Consider the following 20006-nt stretch of genomic DNA (forward strand, 5'->3'; position numbering starts at 1 on the left):
TGGAGAAGCTTGAGAGAGTCCAGAGAAGAGCCACATGCACGATCAGAGGTCAGGGAAGCAGACCCTACGATGACAGGCTGAGAGCCCTGGGGCTCTTTAGCCTGGAAAAGCGCAGGCTCAAGGGTGATCTGATGGCCACCTACAAGTTTATCAGGGGTGACCACCAGTATCTGGGGGAATGTTTGTTCACCACAGCGCCCCAAGGGATGACGACTAGGTCGAACGGTCATAAACTACTACAAGACCGTTTCAGGCTGGACATAAGGAAGAATTTCTTCACTGTCTGAGCCCCCAAGGTCTGGAACAGCCTGCCACCGGAGGTGGTTCAAGCGCCTACATTGAACACCTTCAAGAGCAAACTGGATGCTTATCTTGCTGGGATCCTATGACCCCAGCTGACTTCCTGCCCTTTGGGCAGGGGGCTGGACTCGATGATCTTTCGAGGTCCCTTCCAGCCCTAATGTCTATGAAATCTATGAAATTGACATGAGTTTTCAAAGATGATGGCCAGCGGCTCTGCCATCACATCAGCCAATTCCTTAGCACCCTTAGGTGTATCTCATCCAGCCCCATGGACTTGTATATGTCCACATTTTCTAAATAGTCCCTAACCTGTTCTTTCGCCACGATTGGCTGCTCACTTCCTCCCCAAACTGTGCTGCCAGGTGCAGTAGTCTGGGAGCTGCCCTTGTCTGTGAAAACTGAAGTGAAAAAGGCACAATGAGCACTTCAACCTTTTCTGCATCCTCTGTCACTAGGTTGCCTCTCCCATTCAGTAAGAGATCCACACTTTTCCTGATCTCCCTCTTATTACTGACATACTTGTAGAAACCATTCTTGTTACCCTTCATATCCCTTGCTAGCTGCAACTCCAGTTGTGCTTTTGCCTTCCTGACTTCATCCCTGCAAGCCCGAGCAATACTCTTATACTCCTCCCTAGTTGTTTGTCCAAGTTTTCACTTCTTATAAGCTTCCTTTTTGTGATTTAGTTTACTGAAGAGTTCCCTGCTAAGCCAAGCTGGTCTTCCGTCATATTTGCTAGTCTTCTTGCACATCAGGGTGATTTTTCCTGCACTCTCAGTAAGGTTCTTTAAAATACAGCCAGCTCTCCTAGATTCCTTTCCCCATCAGACTGGCTTCGTAGAAAATCCTGCCCATGAGTTACCTGAGCTAGTCAAAGTCTACTCTTCTGAAGTCCAGGGTCCTTATTCTGCTCCTCTCGATTCTTTCTTCTCAGGATCCTGAACTTAAATCATTTCATGGTCTCTGCTGCCCAAGTTGCCATCTACTAGTATATCCCTCACCAATTCTCCCCTGCTTGTGAGCAGCAGGTCAAGAAGAGCATGGCCCCTAGCTGACCACTCCAACATTTGCACCGGGACATTGTCCCCAAAACTCTCCAATATCTTCTTGGATTGCTTATGCCTTGCTGTACTACCCTCGCAGCAGATGTCAAGAGTGACTGAAGTACCCCATGAGAACCAGGGCCTGTGATCACTGTTTGAAGAAAGCCTCACTCCACACCTTCCTCCTGGTCTGGTGGTTTATAACAGACCTCTACCACAACATCACCCTTGTTCCCCTCTTCACTGATCCTAACCTAGAGACTTTTGACAGGCCTATCTCCAATTTCATACTTGAGCTCTGAGCAATCATATAGCTCTTTTACATAAAGTGCAACTCCTTCTCCTCTTCTGCCTGTCCTTCTTGAACAGTGTGTACCCATCCATGACAGTGCTCCAGTCTTGAGAGCTATCCTACTAAGTCTCTGTTATTTGCAAGGACTTCCACTTCTTCCTGCTTGTTTCCTAAGCTCCATGCATTCATGGATAGGCACCTGATGTAACTAGTCAATTGCTCTTATTTCTCAGGAAGAATGAGAACACCTCCCCTGTTGCCCCCTCCTGCTTGCTTCCAGGTCACCCACTTCCCCACTTATCTCAAGGCTTTAGTCTCCATCTCTCAGTGAACCTAATTTAAAGCCCTCCTCACTAGGTTAGTGAGCCTGTCTGCGAAGATGCTCTTCCCTCTTTTCATCAGGTGGATCCCATCTCTTCCTAGCAATCTTTCTTGGAACATCATCCCGTGGTCAAAGAAGCCAAAACCTGGCCGGCGACACCACTTCCACAGCCAGGCACTGATCTGCAGGACATGCCCGCTCCTGCCCAGGCCCTTTCCCTTGACCAGAAAGATTGAAAAGAAGACCATCTGAGCTCCAGTTCCCTTCACCCTTGCACCATGAGACCTGTAGTCACTTTTGATCTCCTCAGGGTCTCCCCTGGCAGTATCATTGGTGCCCACATGGATAAGCAGCACAGGGTAGTAGTCAGAGGGCCAGATGAGTCCTGGTAATCCCTCCATGATAGCTTGGATCCGGACTTGGGCAAGCAGCATACTTCCCGAGACAACAGGTCAGGTCGGCAGATGGATCCCTCTGTCCCTAGCAGAAGGGAGTCTCCAACCACCACTGGTCACTTCTTGGTGGCAGTGGTCTCGATCCTTCCCACCTTGGGAAGGCCTGGCCTGGCCTCCTCCACCAATGGAACGTACTCCTCACCCTCTGTTGCTAGGGCTCCATATCTATTCTCCAGATGAACTGCTGTAGGTGGAGATGAAGCTTTCTGCTTGCTGCCAGAGGTCACAAGCTTCCAGGTTCCACCTTCCTGGGAGTTTATGTCCTCTTACCTTCTCTAGCACTGCCTCTGGCAGTTCTTCCTCCAGAGTCCTGGAGATCTCCTCCAGCATTGAACTGATAAACTCCTCATAGCAGAGGATATTTCAGAGCCTCACCACCTCCCCTTGTAGCTCTCTTGCCTTTTCCCTGGTAGACACCACCAGGAGGCACTGCTTATACAACAGGCATTCCCCCACCTGGTTGTCATACAAAGGAACCTGCAAGCTGCAGTCCACACAGAGCCAAACTTGGACCTGGGTGGAAGCCTTGATGGTGAGTGGTCCTGCCAGGACAGAAACTTCACAGGTGCAAGCAAAGGCAGTGGTTCTGGGATTGCAACATCCTCCAGCCATTTCCCTGGATCTCTTAATCTGCCTCTTTTCTCCTACTGCCTTTCTTCTAAGCACACCTTCCCTAGGGAACTCACCTGAAAGCTGACCTGCTTACTGTTCTTTGGCCCCAAAGGACTCCTTTTTGTCTGCTTCTTCACCCCAAGATGAAAGGCTCTCCCCATCAAAACGAATCTCCTTTTATACCCTGCTGGACATGGACTGGCTTCACCCTCTCATTAGGGCTTCTGTCAGGCACAGGCAGCAATCACTTAGCATTCACTCAGCTACTAACACTCCCAGCTTCTAAGCATGCCCCAAACACAGACAGCCCAGAGACACTCAGCAAGCCAAAGGCACAGGCAGCACAGGATCAATTACCTTTCCTGGGCAAGATGTGGTGCCTGATGCCTGGCTTCTCTTCCCCTTTCCCTTCCCCTACCCCTTCTTCTCTCTTAATCCCAGCAAACTGTCTGCAAACAGCTTGACCAGCTTGCTCTCCGTGGTTGCTTGCTCCCTGGTCACTTGGGAAGTCTCCTTTTATACCCTGCTGGGTCTGGACCATCTCTGCCTGTTCATGGCCCGCACAGGCACTGCTGCCTGGTGGCATGTGGCTCCAGTCTGTTCTGGGAGCTGCATATGGTGGCAAGGAGTGGGTCCAGGCTGGCCTGCCTCTATTGCATGGGCTTCCCCATGGGTCAGAAGTTGCACACCAGAGGAAGCCCTGTGTGATGAAGTTGGCTGCCTTTCCCGCGCTCTGCTACCATGTGCAGGCCCTGGGACTCTGCTGGAAAGCAGGGGGCAGGGCTCCCCACCACTTCTGGAGGAGTCGTGGCAGCTGCAAGTGGCAGCCAGGAGCCAGCACAATCACACAGGGCTTCCCCCTGATGGTGTGTGAATACTGGGAGCTGCATGTGCGTCATAGATGCTAGGGGCAGAAGAGACCTCAACAGATTATCAAGTCTGACTCCCTGCCTTGGCAGGAAAGAGTGCTGGGGTCAGATGACCCCAGTCAGATGCCTATCCAGCCTTCTCTTAAAGACCCCCAAGGTAGGGGACAGCACCACCTCCCTTGGAAGCCCATTCCAAATTTTGGCCACCCTTACTGTGAAGAACTTTTTCCTGATATCTAGCCTAAATCTGCTCTTTGTCAGTTTGTGACCTTTGTTCCTTGTTACCCCAAGAGGTGCCCTGGTGATCCCTTGCTGCGTCCCCCTAATGAATATGTAGGCGGCCACAAGATCACCTCTCAGCCTTTCTCTTGCGGAGGCTGAAGAGGTCCAGGTCCCTCAGTCTCTCCTCATAGGGCTTGTCCTGTAAGCCCCTAAGTCAGGGGTAGGCTTGCGGGGCCCCAAAAAAATTTAGAAAATGAATACTGATCTGTCCGTGGTTCCTGTAAAAAATGACAGAAACCAGAGGAAGTGAGACCCAGGGAAAGCCTGGCAGGCTCCCGCAACAACAGGGCCTGCCCAGTCCTGCCCCCACAGCTAGAAGCCCTAGCAGGGGCTTCTGGCCTGGGACTGTGCAACTGCATCACACTGGAAACTCAGGTAAGGGGGGGGGGGGGCGGGGGAAGGACCCCAGGCAGGGAAGGAGCCGGGGAAAAGTTGAGCCCAGGAAGAAGTGGCTGCTCCCATGCCCCATGGCCGGTGCTCCCTGCTGCAGCCACATGCAGCTCACATGGGGCTGTCCTGAACAGGCACAGGCAGACCCATGCAGTCTGTGAGTGGTTGCAGTGCTGGGCACTGGCCACGGGGCTGGGGAGGGGCTGCTTTTTCCCCACACACATCATCAGCTTGTAACCCACCCCTGCTGCCAGCCTGGTTCCTGGTCTGGCTCCGGGCTCACCCATTGGGGCTGCACATGGTGGCAGCAGCTGCAGCCCCCACACTTGCTGTGCTGGGCAGTGTTTGCTGTTGCAGCTGCCCACCCAGAGCTTGCATGCTGGGCAGCCCAGAGGCGGCGGTAGTAAACGCTGCCCGGCATGGCAAGTGGTGGGGCCGCAGCTTCTGCCACCATGCACAGCCCCAACGGGTGAGCCTGGAGCTGGTGTGGGGCCCAGGCTGACAGTGAGGGCCAGTTACAAGCTGGTGCTGAGCACGGGAAAAGCAGCCCCTTGCCTGCCCCATGCCCAGTGTCCCATGCTGCGGCCACTCGCAGTCCATGTGGGGTTGCCTGTGCCTGCTAGGAACAGCCCCGGGTGGGCTGCGAACAGCTGTAGTCAACACCAAGTCCAGCAAGGCATTCCCCGTAGTGAGACCATATACCTTCTGTGCTAGGTGAAGGTCCTTCATGCAGGTTAAGAACCTATGTGAACAGTTGGATTTGGCTGACTGCCCCTCCCAGAAGATGTCAGGGTAGTTTAGGTCCCCCATGACAATCATGTCCCTAGACTGTATGGCCTCTGAGAGCTGCCTCATGGCAGCTTTTCCTCTTGGTGTGGTGGTCTTTAGCAGACCCTCACCACCAAGTCCCTTTCCCCACGACCTCCATGTATCCTAAACCACAATGCCTCAACTTTCTCCTTCTCTGATCCCATGTCACAGGGAGCCCCACGCAATAGAGGTGGGCCAGGCTGGCCATGCTCCTTGCCACTATGGGTAGCTCCTGGAACTGGCTGGAGCCATATGCCACTGGGCAGCAGCGCCTGCACAAGCCACGAGCCCCCTGAAGGCCCTTGGCCTGCTGCTGCCACCGACAGTGGGGGCTGCATGCCATGGGGTGTGTGTGTGTGTGTGTGTGGGGGGGGGAGGTCCACACACATTGCCCACCTGAGCTCCATGCTCCTACCACCTCCTGGGTATGGGCTTCAGGCTCCACACTTCCACCAGCCTCACACTCTCTGTCCCCGCCCAGCTGCAGCTCTCCGCAGTCCACCCCTGCCACTTCCCTACCTGTTGCCTGGAGCAAGCACTGCAGCAGGGACAGAAGGAGCTGCTGGACACTGGGGAAGCTGAGCAGATCCCCCAGTGGCAGCAGCAGTGGGAGCAGTGGCCCTGCCCTGAAGCTGTGCATGCTGCCTGGGCCAGGGCCTTCCACGCATGAAGGTGGGAACAAGGTGTGTGGGCTTGGTGGAGTACACTTAATTGGCAGGTGCCTGAAGCCGGATGACATTGCCTGGTAGGCCAGATCCAGTCTGGGGGCTATATTTTGGCCACCCCTGATCTAGTTCCATCCTCTCTGAAATCACCCTTTAGGCAGTTAAAAGTTGCTATTAAATTTCCCTCAGTCTTCTCATCACCAGATATATTTAGCCCAGTTCCCTCAGCGTCTCTTGAGAAGTCATTTTGTGCCCCAGCCGCCTAACCATTTTTATCGCCCTCCACTGGACTCTTTCCAATTTGTCTACACCCTTTGTGTTGCCACATGATGGACTATGCCAAAAGCCTGGTTTTGGGGAAGCAGGAGGATGCCATTTCTGGGAGACTGCCCTGTGGAAGCAGAATGCTTGGGGGAGAGGAAAGGAAGAGAGCAGGCCAGTCTCTGCTATGGCTCAAGCTAGCTCACAACCAGCTACCACTGATACTGATAACACTTTGTAGCAGCACAGGTGGAAAAGCCTATGGGAAAACCTGGGCAAATACTCAGGCAGTTGCTTGCGCTGAACTCCGTACTGCTGTGACTATATTGCTACAGGGAGCTGAGCTAGCAAGTGTAAAACTATCGTGGATACATCCACTTGAGCTGCAATCTTATGTCTAACAGAACATCTAAAATGCTATAGCAGATGCTGAGGTGTCACTTGAAAGGGAGAAGATAACAAAGGATGAAAGGAAGGGTAGAACATTAGGGAATTAGCAAGGGAATCCTTCAGGAAGGAATAATGGAGAAGAGGATAGGAGATTCATTTTCCTCTTGAGAACGTTGAGTGAGATCAAAAGATACAATGAAATCTAATAAAGCAATAATAAGGCAAAATTTAGCTATACACATAGAAACTGCTCATGTCAAGACAAGGTTTACAGAAGCCTTTTTTTGACATGTTAAAGCAATGCTTCTTGGAACAGCTCATTCTAGAGCTCATATTCAAACATGTACAGATTTATCATTTCCATTCTGTCCTTCAAAAATATTAAAGTTAAAACAGAAGTAGAATGTAATAAAGGTCATGTTAGAAGGAAAAAGTTGGTGTAATCTAAAGGATGGGGTCTGAATGTGTCTGAATAATTATATGCACGTGTAATTATTACGTCTTACTTTTCTACCAATTCTTGCTTAAGCTTGAAGTCACATTCTACATATTTATTTTCTTTTCAGGGCACAAATGGAAGTCTAATCCAACAAATCAAAATAAGAAGTGGGAAATGCCGTATGGGATTTATACTTCATTTCTTGTAAGCAACTGAGGTCTAATTGCTATGGAGACCATTTCAAGTGGGAATGAGAAAAGTTATGGGAAGTTTTCAGAGATAAGTCCCTTTCTCTTGTTTGAAATCAGCTTTGATCACAAGTAAATTTGCAGGAGTCTTTGATTTCATTTTGTTTTAAAATTAAATGCATAGAACTGACTAAGGGAGGACAATGAAGAGTTAATACTACATGAAGCTTTTGGGGGTTGAGAGCACTGAAAAAGAAGGTGGCAGCAAAAGGGTATAGTAAGAGGCTGTGAGTATGACTTCACAAATGCTAATATGCTAATATTCTAACCGAGCATATGTATTGCTCTGTGTAGGTTTAGTACTTCCCCAGATGACAATAGTTTACTATATATATATATATATATATATATATATATATATATATAGTTTACTGTATATTTAGCATGCTCCACATGCTCTGGAGACTTGCAAAACTTCTTGGGGGAATAAAGAGTCATAAAAAGCAACAGTGATATAAGGCATGTACGGGCCGGGCCCCGATCCCGCCCTCGTCGCCATGTGCGGCGGTGATTCTGATCCCATTCTGGCCGCCATGGGCAAGCCGGGAGCGAACCGGGGTCGTACCAGACCCGTCTTCGGTGCACACGGGCTGTGGCCAGCAGCCCGGGCACGCGGGGCTGGAGAGAACCGTGGGGCGGTTTAGCGCATGCAAGTTAGAATTAGTTACGGAGGTGTAATGGTTGATTGAAAAGATTATTTACTTACACCCAAAGATGGTATTGGTGTAGGCTGGACAGGTTTCCAGGCACAGCTCCCGCTTGAACCCTCGTTGGAGGACTCTGACAAATCGATTGCTCCCACGGAGTTTGCTAGGCTCCGTGGGTCCGGTAAAGTTGGGTTCGAAAAGTTTCTCCGGAGTTACTTAGGCTCCGCGGGTCCGAAGTTACAGGAAAGGGATACATCTAGGATTGCGCTGGGCGACAGGGAGAGGCGAGAAGCGAAAGCTCCGTAGGCTCGGTTCCATTGCCTCTATTGCCTGCTTAGGGGAGGCGCGTTGGGTCCGCGAGGGTCCACAGTGCTTGGAGATCTTCACACAGAATCTCTCTGGTCCTCCCTCCTCCGGCTTGGGCGGAAACTACCCAAGCCTTTTGTACGGCTAGCAAGCCAATCGCTAGCCGCCACGTGTGCCTAAATTAGGAATCGGCCAATAACGTGGCACGAATCCTAATACAAATGGCAGGAACGTCTTTACAGCATGTATCACTACGATGCAAGAAAGAGATGCACACTGCAAAGAAGCTGCAATCCGGCGGGAAATCCCCCACTGCACCAGAGTTCTCTCTAGCAGCAGAGAACTCTACCGTGCAAAGAAAGCGACAAATTGGCAGGAAATAATTTAGCGGTGCCAAAGCACACGCACAAACAAAAAACCACAACTTTGGGTTGTGACAAGGCAGACTTGCAGTCCTGGCAGAGGATCAGAACCCCAGTTCCCCTATTTCCATACAAGTACTCTTATCATTAAGCCAGAGAGTCTTAGGGTGTGTGTAGATGAAACGAGAGGTGTGTGTGCACGACACTCTAAAGCAGGCTAAATGCCTTTGCACCACTTTAATGGTGTCAGTGTTTGCATGCCTTGGCCGTGTATTGCACATTAATTCCAGCTGCTGTAGGAAATTTGGTGGCGTAATGCACCTTAAATGACTTGGGGCGCAGCAAACTAAAACTCCTTCAAGGAGTTTGTTTGCTGCCCCTGCAATGAAGCACCAGGCTCCGTGCAGCTCCACGGCTCTGCAGGAAGCCCTGCAGGCAGCCTGGCAGCAGCAGCTCGGGAAAGCAGGCTCTGCCCAAGAAAAGTGGGGAGCCTGATCTCCCCCCCCGGGGGGAGGGGAGGGCGCCACTGCCGTGGAGGGAAGCACTGCCCTCCCTGTATCCCAGGGATTGCTCTGCCCGCCAGCATCTCACCCTCCCCTCCCTGCTGGAAAGGCAGGTAAGTCATCAGGGTGTGTGCACAACACAAGGGTTTAACCAGCCCTAAACTGAAGCAGCATTTTTTAAAACCCACTGCTTCAATTTAGGGCCCCCATTTCACCTATACATGCCGTTACTTTGTCCATCTGGAAAATCTCTGACCGCCAGGCTCCTGTCACCTTGACCTAACATCCCTTTTTTTTTCTTGTGTGCAGCATCATATTTTTCCTTGGTCCTGTAGTCCAATTCCTGTCCTCTCAATTATTAAACATCTTTATTTTTTAAATCTGTGTGGAAACTGATGCCTCCTTCTCCTCCTATATATGTATCCATATAATCATGTTCGAGTCAGAGGCCTGATTCAAGTTTTACAAGTAGATTTTACAATTTACACCCACAGTAAAGCAGACTCACGTGAACCCAATGCATCAACAGCAGAGTGTCTGGAAACTCCAAATAAAAATCTGATAATCTGACTAGTGACATTTCCACTTAGGCACTTTGCTTTTTTAATCTTGCCTCCCAGTTCTGATTCCTTAGGTAAACTTTTCATGTGCAGTGCCACTCTTTCTTCAGATTTCAGAATAATGTATCATTTACTCTTTTTCTACTCTTAACAACTTTCACTGTATACCTCTTGCCTGACTACCTCATGCATTTTTAAAACAGTGGCTTAAGAAAGTACAGCATGTGTTTTGATTCCTTTAATTTGGCATCAAGATTTATCATCAGAGATCCAGTTGTGGGATATAGGATGAATTGTGAAGAAAACAAAAACAGGGGCTTAAGCTACAATGCTGACTTTAGTAAAATGGTGAATAATAAAGAATAAGATTTTTTTTTTTTAGTTTAATAGCACGCATCACTAAGCTTGAGGTGAAGAATTGCTTGAAATCCCTTATTTTACACTGCAAATCTGGGGAAAAGAGGTGGGTTACCAAGAACTAAGTACATGCGATACCTGCCAGTGTGTTAATTCATTAAATTTATGTCTCCTGAAGTATTACAATGCCTCTACCTTGTAGTCTATGCAGTGTGAATAGATACCTCCTGTTCCCTGGTTCCAGAAGTGCTAATTTGCAGAGTGGGGGGCCTACAAAATGGTGGCAAGGTAAGAGGCATTTGAAAGTAGTTTTTCAAAACAGCCCTTTAAAAAATAATGAAATCATAGAGGAAATCAGAGAGGGCACAAAGGGAGGGAAGGAGGAGAAGAAAATGCAAAGATATTAGGATTTACAGCTTTTTCTCCCCCATTCTTAAAAACCTGTACATGAATTCAGTGCTCATAAAATTAAGACAAACTAGAGCATTGACTAGAGCTAAATAAAAGGTGCACAAATACTTTTTTCATTAATCTCTACTGATACACTCAGCTCAGACTAGATAAAATAGCAGAGGATGCCAGTCATACCAAATGTTCTGTTTAGCCATGAGTTAAAGAAGGAATCACCAGTGAAGAACAGAAATTATGGCAACAAAACAGAAATAAGAGAAGAAACAAAAGTATAGTAAAGAGAACAGATGGATGTCAAGAGAGGAGAAAAAGGGAAATAGGTGCAAAAGTGGGAATGTAAAATGCCACAGTGTGATGTTTGGAGATACTATGCTATTGCAGGTCCTAAAACAACATAAGAGTGGCCATTCTGGATGAGGCCCATGAGTCATCAGATACTGTAGAACAGCATTTCCCAAACTTTTTGGGTTTATGTTCTGCTGCAGTAAAATTGGTCAATTGCACCCCCCACTTCAACCACAACATTTTATTCTTCATTTCTGCAAATGCAAAACTTTTACATGACTCACATGCACAGGGACAGTGGATTTGTTGACTAATACTTTGCCATCAGTCATACACCTCTCCACTCCCAGGAGACAGTACATACAGATATTCAGGAAGTTTAGGAGAGGTTAGACTGCTTTAGAAAAAGGCCACCTGATGCAATTTAGCTTGCCAAAATGCAGACCTTACACTCAGATCCTTAGTCAGGTTGATCTATGGAGTGGAGGTCATCATAGAACTGGTTGTTGACTTCTTCAGAGTTGGTCATGGTAAAGGTTGATCTATGTGCAAACTGTACAGAAGTTCAGGAAGGTTAGATCAGTCTAAAAATGGCAGACCAAAGTTAACTGTACCTTAGAGTTAGTCCAACTTAAATCAGGTCTGGCAAGACTGATCTAATTGAACTTCTATACAGTTCACAGTGCAGCTCCAGAGCTGGAAAAGCCAGGGCTATGCTATTCCTACCTGTCCCCTGGCACCAGGCAATTTTTAGTGCCCCCTAACCCCTTGCTCTACCCCCAGATGGGCAACACCCCTCCCTACACATGGACCAGTCAGCCCCTCCTGAGCCTGCCAAACCCCTCAACCTGCGAGCCACTCTCAGTGCCAGTTTTACTGGTGTTCACCAGTGTCAGGAGCAAGAAAACAAGTAAGGGTGGGGGGAGGTATGGGATGGATTGGGGGTGGTGGTTGGTTTGCTAGGGGGGAGGTGGATGGGTTAAAAATAGCTCCTGGTCCCAGGGTAGGAAGAGTCCCCCCCATGCCCTTCCTGCAGGCTCTGTGACCCCCTGATCTCACCAAACCCTTCCAGACTTCACCAACCCCCATAATGCTTGCCCACCCCAATCCTGCAGACCCTGCTTTCCCCTTCAATCCTGCCAAACCCTCCCAGATCCTACCAACCCCTTCCACAGACCCTACTAGCCCCACTGTTCCCTCTAAGCCCCTCCATGAACCACACTTGCCCCTCCAGGCTCCCCAAGCCCTTTGCAGACCCCATTTGCCCCTCTGATCCCCTCCAGCTCCCTCCCTCTGCTAGTCCCTCCCATCCCAATTTATTTTAGATTGGGTGGCCATTTTTAACTTGATCTAATCCCTCCAAATAGTTGTACCTAACCTTATAGCATAATCTAGTGTTGAAAGTCTCTTTCTTCCTCCCTACCAGTAGTTTGTTTCTGAAGCATGAGACTTATTCTGTATAAATGTATTATTTCAGAAGAGGTGTAAAACTGGGGTCAGTATAATTGTAAGCCTTGAAAGATTAGTATCTGACATCAATTTTCCCATTTCCCACATGGATAACTATATTCTCCCTACACAGTCGTTTCCCTACAATAAGTTTATGGAGGGGATGACTTTCTTTTTCACTTCCTGTTTTACATTATTGTTCTCACAGCTCACATTCTTCCTTTTGTACTCCACCACCGTGCAACCTGCTCCCCTGAGTCAGTCAGCTCGATTCCAATCCCACTTTTTTTTCTCTCTCTCTCGCAGGTACCAGCGGATCCTTTGTCTGTGGGACCTTCTCTGGGCCGGAGGACCCGTTTGGTAAGTCTCTCTCTTTCTTACCTCCTTGCTTCACTGGTCGCTGTGGTTACCTTCACCTGGTCAGCCGGTCTTATCAGCAACCTGTTTCTGAGTTTGCCACTCCTGGCATCGCCGGTGAATCTCCTTATGTCATGCACCAGGGGGCAAAGAAACTGTTCCCTCTCATGGATTTTAATAGCTGCTGGCTCCCAATCAGTCAACGTTCACCGTGGGTGCAATCCCCTTCCCAATTGTGTCTACTAAGTAATTATCCTTGCCCTGTCTCTGACCTGCCCCTCCCCCCACACCCTACTCGCAACTTTGTAACACTAAAGGAACAGGGCTGTCCTTCCCCTGTTACATAGTGTATTAAATAATTGTAATATTTGATCTATGAAGTAGCTACATTACAAATGCATATGAAGGGGAAAAAAGTGATATTTATACTGGAATTTCAGCCACAAGTTCTAATGGAAAATGGAATAAACTAGCTCGTACTTAGCGTGCCTTAAGGGTATCCACACAGGGGATTTGGCTTGAATAACTCTTTTACCAGAGTATCTTCCCCATATAGAAAAGCCCTAAAGTGCAGACTTGGTTTATACCAACGTACCAACGGCTGAAATCCCAGGATGGGTAGTCTGTTTTATGTACACAGGGTTTTGGGAAGCCATATAGTAATTCTTACAGAGCAATGGGGGTGTCTGGGGTGTCTAGGAAAAGTAGCACCTCCAGAGAAAGTGTATGTTGCACTCACCTTAGTGACTCTTCCTCTGTTGGTCATCACCAGCACTCAGTTCTCACTTCTGTTTCCAAGTAGCTGTCTGCATGTGACAGCAGCCACATCCTGGCAAACCGCCTCAACGGGAGGGCCAAACCAGGTGAGGGTACCCAGTTGGCCTTCAGACCTCTGGGGAGACAGGGACATGCCTACCCCTGCATGCAAAGTCTGACTCCAGCTGACTGGGCAGATGAGACCCTCGTATAGTCCAATGGCGGTACAGCAACGCACTGTGGAACGTGCAGAGCAGGACAAGGCACAAAAGACATCCTGGTCATCCACTGCATCTGGGCCAATCTCCAGCCATCTTGACACTGTTCTGCCACTGGTTACCAATTGGCTTGGATGTGAGAGTAAGGCCAATACTGCACAACTCTTCCTGACTTAAATAGAAATCCTGCACAACTCACATCCAGCACTAGCCCTGTGGCAACAGGCCAGCAATGAAGTAACAGGTGTGGACACACTGGAAACTGTAGCCACAAACATGCACACAGGTGACTCAAGACATTAGGTCACTTTCTACTGGACAGAAGCAGCAGCAGAACTCGGCAGCCCCCTGAGTAACTGAGCAGTTCTATTCAGGATTGCACTGCTCACCTCCCTGAGTGAGGAAGGGGCTAGAAAAGGTGCCCCAAACATTGCCTGCTTCACCCCATGGCTGGCAGGGGTCCCACTACAGTGGCTGAAAAGGAAAGAAATCAATTCCCCTCAAGTGGAGCACATGGAACGTATGTATGCTGACCGATGGAAACACCAACAGACCTGAAAGGAGAACTGCCCTCATCAGGAAAGAACTGGACAGATACAACATCCAGATCGCTGCCCTCAGCACGATTTGCCTACCCAGTGAAGGGTAATTCACAGAAGGAAAAGCTGACTACACTTTCTTTTGGAGTGGTCATGGCAGTGAAGCCAAATGGGCAGCAGGTGTCTGCTTTGCTATACAAAACAGCCTCGTCAAGAAGTTGACCTACCTAAGGAAGTAAATGACCGACTGATGGTGCTCAAGCTCCCTCTGCTTGACAAAAAGTGAGCCACTATCATCAGTGCATACACCTTTACCATGACCAACTCTGATGAAGTCAACAACCAGTTCTATGATGACCTCCACTCCATGATCATTGCTGTGCTGAAGCCTCACCATCCCATTCTCCTGGGCAACTTCAATACCAGGATTGGCTCTGACTGCCAAGCATGGAATGGCATCATCGGGAAGCACGGGATTGGAAGCTACAATAGCAATGGTCTTCTCCTGCTCAGATTACATGCTGAACATAAGCTTCTGGTTACCAACACTATTCTGCCTCCCCAAATGGAAGAAGACATTGTGGATGCACCTCCACTCCAAGCACTGGCATCTTATCAACTATGTCATCGTCCGAAGGAGGGATAGATGTGATGTCTATGTAACCAAAGCAACGTGTGGTGCTGAATGCTGGACTGATCATCAACTCATCATCTCCTCACTAAAGATCATGATTCAAACTAGATGGCATCCACAAGGACGAAGTGGATTGAAGCACCTCAGCACTACAGGGCTGATAAACGACAACACTAGGCTGTCTCTTGAGAACCATCTGAAAGATCAGCTTCACACTACACTGCTCCACTCTGAAGCCAACTGGAAGCAGCTCCACAAAGTTATATACTCTGCAGCCCTCAAAACCTTGAGACCAAGTGTTCACAGACACCAAGACTGGTTTGATGAAAATGACGAGGAGATACAACAGCTGCTGGAAGAGAAATAACGTCTCCACAGAATCTACCTCTATGATAAGTCTGCATCAATGCAACATGCCTACAGCTTGATATGGAAGACCATTCAGTGCAAGCTGTGAGGGATGCAGGACACATGGCTGAAGAACAAAGCAGATGAGATCCAGCACTATGTTGACTGAAAGGACACAAAAATGTTCTTTGATGCCTGAAAGGCTGTCTGTGGTCCACAGGTCCTTGGATCTTCCCCCCTGCTGTCTGCTGATGGGACCACACTGCTAACTAAAAAGGCCCAGATAGTCCAGAAATGGGTTGAACACTTCAGTGCCGTCCTCAATTGGACATCCTCCATCAACACAGATGCCATATGCAAGCTGCCTCAAACTACCATCAACACCTCATTTGAAGCTCCATCTACAAGCATGGAAGTCCAAAAGGCCATACAGCAAATGTCTAGTGGCAAAGCTCCTGGAGCTGATGTGTTTTCAGCTGAGGTCTACAAATCAGTTGAGCCTGTGCTGCCTACTGGAGCTGGCAGCTTAGCAGGCTCTGCTGGGGCTGCAAGAGGTTCATACCTGTTGCAAAGCTCCAGTGGGGTGGGGACCTTGGTGCAGCGGGCCTTGGGGCCCTTGACCACCTTGGTGCAACCTCTTGGCTGGACAGCATGGGAGGTCCCTGAGTCCTCCCTTGTCCTGGAAGGTGACCTTGCCCTACCTAGCCAAAACCTTCAACATGGTGAAGGCCTCTGGGAAATAACGAAGTGCAGATGCCCCGGAAAATTCATCAACATGGTTCAATAGTTCCATGACGGCATGATGGCACATGTCCTTGCAAATGGCGAATGCTCTGACCCTGTTATGGTCACAAATGGCATCAAGCAGGGCTGTGTGCTTGCACCTACTCTCTTTAGCATGGTATTCTAGGTATTCTCTGCCATGCTGGTGGATGCCTTCCAAGACAATGACCTTGGTATGGGGATCAGGTACTATTTTGACAAAGACATCATCAACCTGAGGAGGCTCCAAGTGAGCTCTGAAGTCCAGACAGCCACGCTTTGCAACTTCCTCTTTGTTGATGACTGTTATGTGCAGGCTCACAGGCTGACATGCAATGGTCCATGGACCTACTCTCGTCAGCCTACTGAAACTGGGGCAGCTGAAATGGGCTAGCCACTTTTCAAGAATGCCTGAAGTTGCCTGCCAAAGAAAATCTTCTATGGTGAACTGTTAAATGGAGTACGCATTGATGGTGCATAAAGAAGTGGTACAAAGACACCCTAAAGAGTTTTGGCATTGACCTGGGGTCATGGGAGTAAATCGCTCACTACTGTCCATCCTGGAGGTCATCAATCCAGAATAGAACACTGATCTTTGAAGAGGAATGCACGGCAGAAGCAATGAAGAAACGTGTTGAAGAAATGTGCAATGAAGAAGCAATGAAGAAACAAGAAAATGAAAACCTCTCATACCCAGTTCTCACTGCTCTCCTGCAGCATACTGTTCAAGGCAAAGATTGGGCTTATAAACCACCTATGAACCCATGTAACATAGCCCCCACCCCCTTCTTTTTCTGTCTCCTTTTTACTTTCTCTCTCCTTTCTCTTTTCTCCCTCCCCTTTTTATTTTCCACTTCTTTTCTCTGTTCTTCCCTCCCCCTTCCCCCCCCACTGAACGCGGTCGTCTTCGTCTGCAAAGGACAACAACACAGAGAGCAATGGCTTCCACTAACTTCAACAGGACAGTCACACGGAAGAATTAGACCCATTACTTTGGGATCCATCTGCATTAGAAACACTTTACAAGCTCCTTGTCAATACCCGAGTCAAATGTACATCTTTATGTGCAGTTTCATGTATAAAGAAATAACAAATTCTAAATATACTACACAGTACATGGAAATAATTCAATTCTCTAGTGCCAGCAGTTGGATTTAAATAATTTGTCTTACATGTAGTCATTTTTCTTACTTTTAACTGTAGTCGCACTCTATCCAAGAAGAAACTCCAGCAATTGTCTCTGGTGTCAATCAGACCCAGACCTCTCACCTCATTCCTAATTCCTGCAATTATGCCATCTATATCTTCATCACTGAACAGATCTGGAACTTCCCCTGCATATAGACAAAATAAGAAGCATCAGGAGAGACCCCAAAAAGAGAGTCTGAGCAACTAACTAAAATGCATCACAGTTTTACTGTATAGCACAATGCAGGTCTGTTCCAAAAAGAGGGAGTTCTTAGGCATTATGATAATGTAAATGATATACAGCAACAACAAAAACAATTAGCTAGTGCTACTCAAACATTTATTTTCTGCAGAGAGAATTTTCTTTTTGAGAGAGGAAAACCTATTTTGCATTTAGCATTTCTAATTTCTGAGGATCACTTGTTCTCAGCTTTTCCCCAGACTGTTGTACCATGTTACAAGACCTCCAGTGCTTTCTTCCCACCTAGCCAAAGAAAACAGTCAAAACACCTCCTGCACCTGTCTGTGTCACCCACATTCAGAGTCATCTAACATTCAGAGCCCAATTCTCCTCCTTATGCAGTGATTTTCAAACTTGTCCAAGTCATGGAACCCTTTCATTTTATTGCTTCTGCCATGAAACCCTGAACCCTATCATGTGAGTTGAGGACGAGCTAGGTGGCCCATCCTGGCAATAGCAATGCACCACCTCCTGGCCCACTCCACCATTATCTCCCCACTCTCTCTGAGGAACCCTTGATGACCTATTGTGGAACCCTAGGGTTCCACAGAACATAGTTTTAAAACCACGGCATTACTGTAATCATGAATGAATCCACTTAAGTCAAAAGAATTAGGCCAGTGTAAAAGTGGCATTAAGTAGAGAGGAGAATCAGGTGCACAAATGAATTGCATGACCTTGTTATTAAGCTTTCTCAGGGGACTTTGCTTTTTAAGCACACTAGATACAAAACTCAAGTTAGCTGTGTTTATGTGGCTTTTCCCAAAAGACTCCCCCTACAAACACCTCAAAGACAAATAATCTCTCTTTAAAGTTCACTGAAACCACAGATCATTTGTCACTGGGGAAGAACTTTCAAGAAATGTGTTGGTCTAATCACCTGATGCCAACAAGTCATTAATCAGCACAAGAAAGTGTTCATCTGGAACCTGGGCATCTGTCAGCAAAAACACAGTGGGCATGTTCTTGGCTCCAGTCTTGATGTACAAATTGGCAAGATCTACCTATAAGAAAAGGAGGCAATCATTCATGTTTTGTTAAAATGTTGATACAGAAAAAACCCCATGAAATGCATGCAATTTGATGGCAATACATCGTTGACTCTACCTGCTTCTTTCAATTTATTTACATCTCTTTAACTTGCCAAATCACAGCTAAAGGCAAAAAATAGGTTACTTCCATTTTTTAAACTGCTGACAAGAACTGCAGTTGACAAAACCACGTACTGAAGATGAAAGCAAGCTGCTTATCAAAAAAGAACTCCCTTGCAATATAGTAAAACTGATATTTTAACTCCTCTGTCAAGTAACTCCCTTTCAGGAACATGTTTATAATATATAGGCATCATGCTGGAAAGACAAGTTCATCTTTTTGGTTTGTTTTCTTATTCCTTATGTTGAATGGGCCACCCTAAATGAACTCATTAAGAGAGGAAAGTATTATTAGTGTTTATTATTTGTATTGTTGCTCCCCAGTTATGGACTAGGGCGTCACTATGCTAAACAGTGTACTAACACAGTGACTAGCACCAGTGAATAAATAATTTAAAAAGAAGCCATTGACTACATGTGCATTTTTACTCCATTTACGATACAGAGAATGGCCAATGCGAATTTATATGAAGTCTGCAACCTAGTCCAGTAATAGGAACTGAAAAAGGTTAGTGGATTCCTTCCTCCCTTGTTGTCCTTAAACTGGGAAAAGGATCTGCTTCTATAGCTTCATTTTCATTTGAAGTCACTGTCTTTTGAATCAAACAGGGCAGAGGGTTGGACCTGATGATCTGTTTAAGTCACTTCTGACCCTGAGCACCATGAAACTATGAAACTTCAAACTAACTGTAGAACTTGGGGGTAACACAAGGAGATGATGAAAGCTTCAGGACACAAAGCTATCATACATTCCCACAATACAAAACTGAAGAACACAAAAATATAAAAGGCTCTATCGCCAGAACTACCCCTAACTAGAATATTTTACTAAGATTTTTATGTGGCAGAAACTCTATGAGGGCCAAGTTTTGCTTTTGCAAAGTCAATGTCTCTGCCCCCCTTATCTTCCACATGGTTGCAAATTAGTGTTTTTCACAGAGAGGAAAACTAGAGTTGAAATGTAAGCATGTTATTTACTATAAGCAAAAATCTGCTGCATCTATTACTTATTGTATGTGCTGAAGGTGTAATGCATTACATATGTATCTCCTGCTAACAACTGATATTCAATGTAGTATATTCTTTGGTAGCTTGAATAAGCTGGCAGAAACTGCATCTTGGGTCATCATGCATCAAGTGAGGTTCATACACAGACCCTTATTTGGCTTTTTGACAGCTAGGTTTGGAACCTCTGCTTCCTGCCTGCAAAGTATATGGGGGAGAAGTTTCACACAGCTCTTCCACAACTGATGTGCATAGGAATCAATTCACTGAGGTCCTGTGCACTGTGGACCTGGTCCAGCACATCACACAAGCACTTGCTTAACTTTGAACATATGAGCAGTCTCCAGTGACAGGGCATAGGCACATGAATAAGTTAGAATTAGATAAACTAAAGTGTGAATTTAGAATGTGCTAGCTGCTTTGTGATGGTAACTGTCTGTACACAACCCTAGCCCTACTGTAATGGCAAGGGAAAATCAAGTAAGTTTTCTTGTATTTACTGGGGTGTAAGAGCATGCAGATAGGCAATTATTGCAAAGTAGCTGC

At 47.3% G+C, this 20006-nt stretch overlaps 1 protein-coding gene across 1 annotated transcript in view; it reads right to left on the reverse strand.

Annotated features, from left to right (window-relative positions):
- DNAH11 (dynein axonemal heavy chain 11) overlaps positions 1-20006 on the reverse strand; it is a 281712-nt gene that overhangs the window by 101648 nt on the left and 160058 nt on the right. The window contains 2 exon segments of the mRNA XM_059728936.1: positions 17067-17209; positions 18185-18308. Of these exon segments, the coding sequence (XP_059584919.1) occupies positions 17067-17209; positions 18185-18308 (267 nt within the window).

Source organism: Alligator mississippiensis, chromosome 5, assembly GCF_030867095.1.
Source record: "Alligator mississippiensis isolate rAllMis1 chromosome 5, rAllMis1, whole genome shotgun sequence".
Taxonomy (NCBI): Eukaryota; Metazoa; Chordata; order Crocodylia; family Alligatoridae; genus Alligator; species Alligator mississippiensis.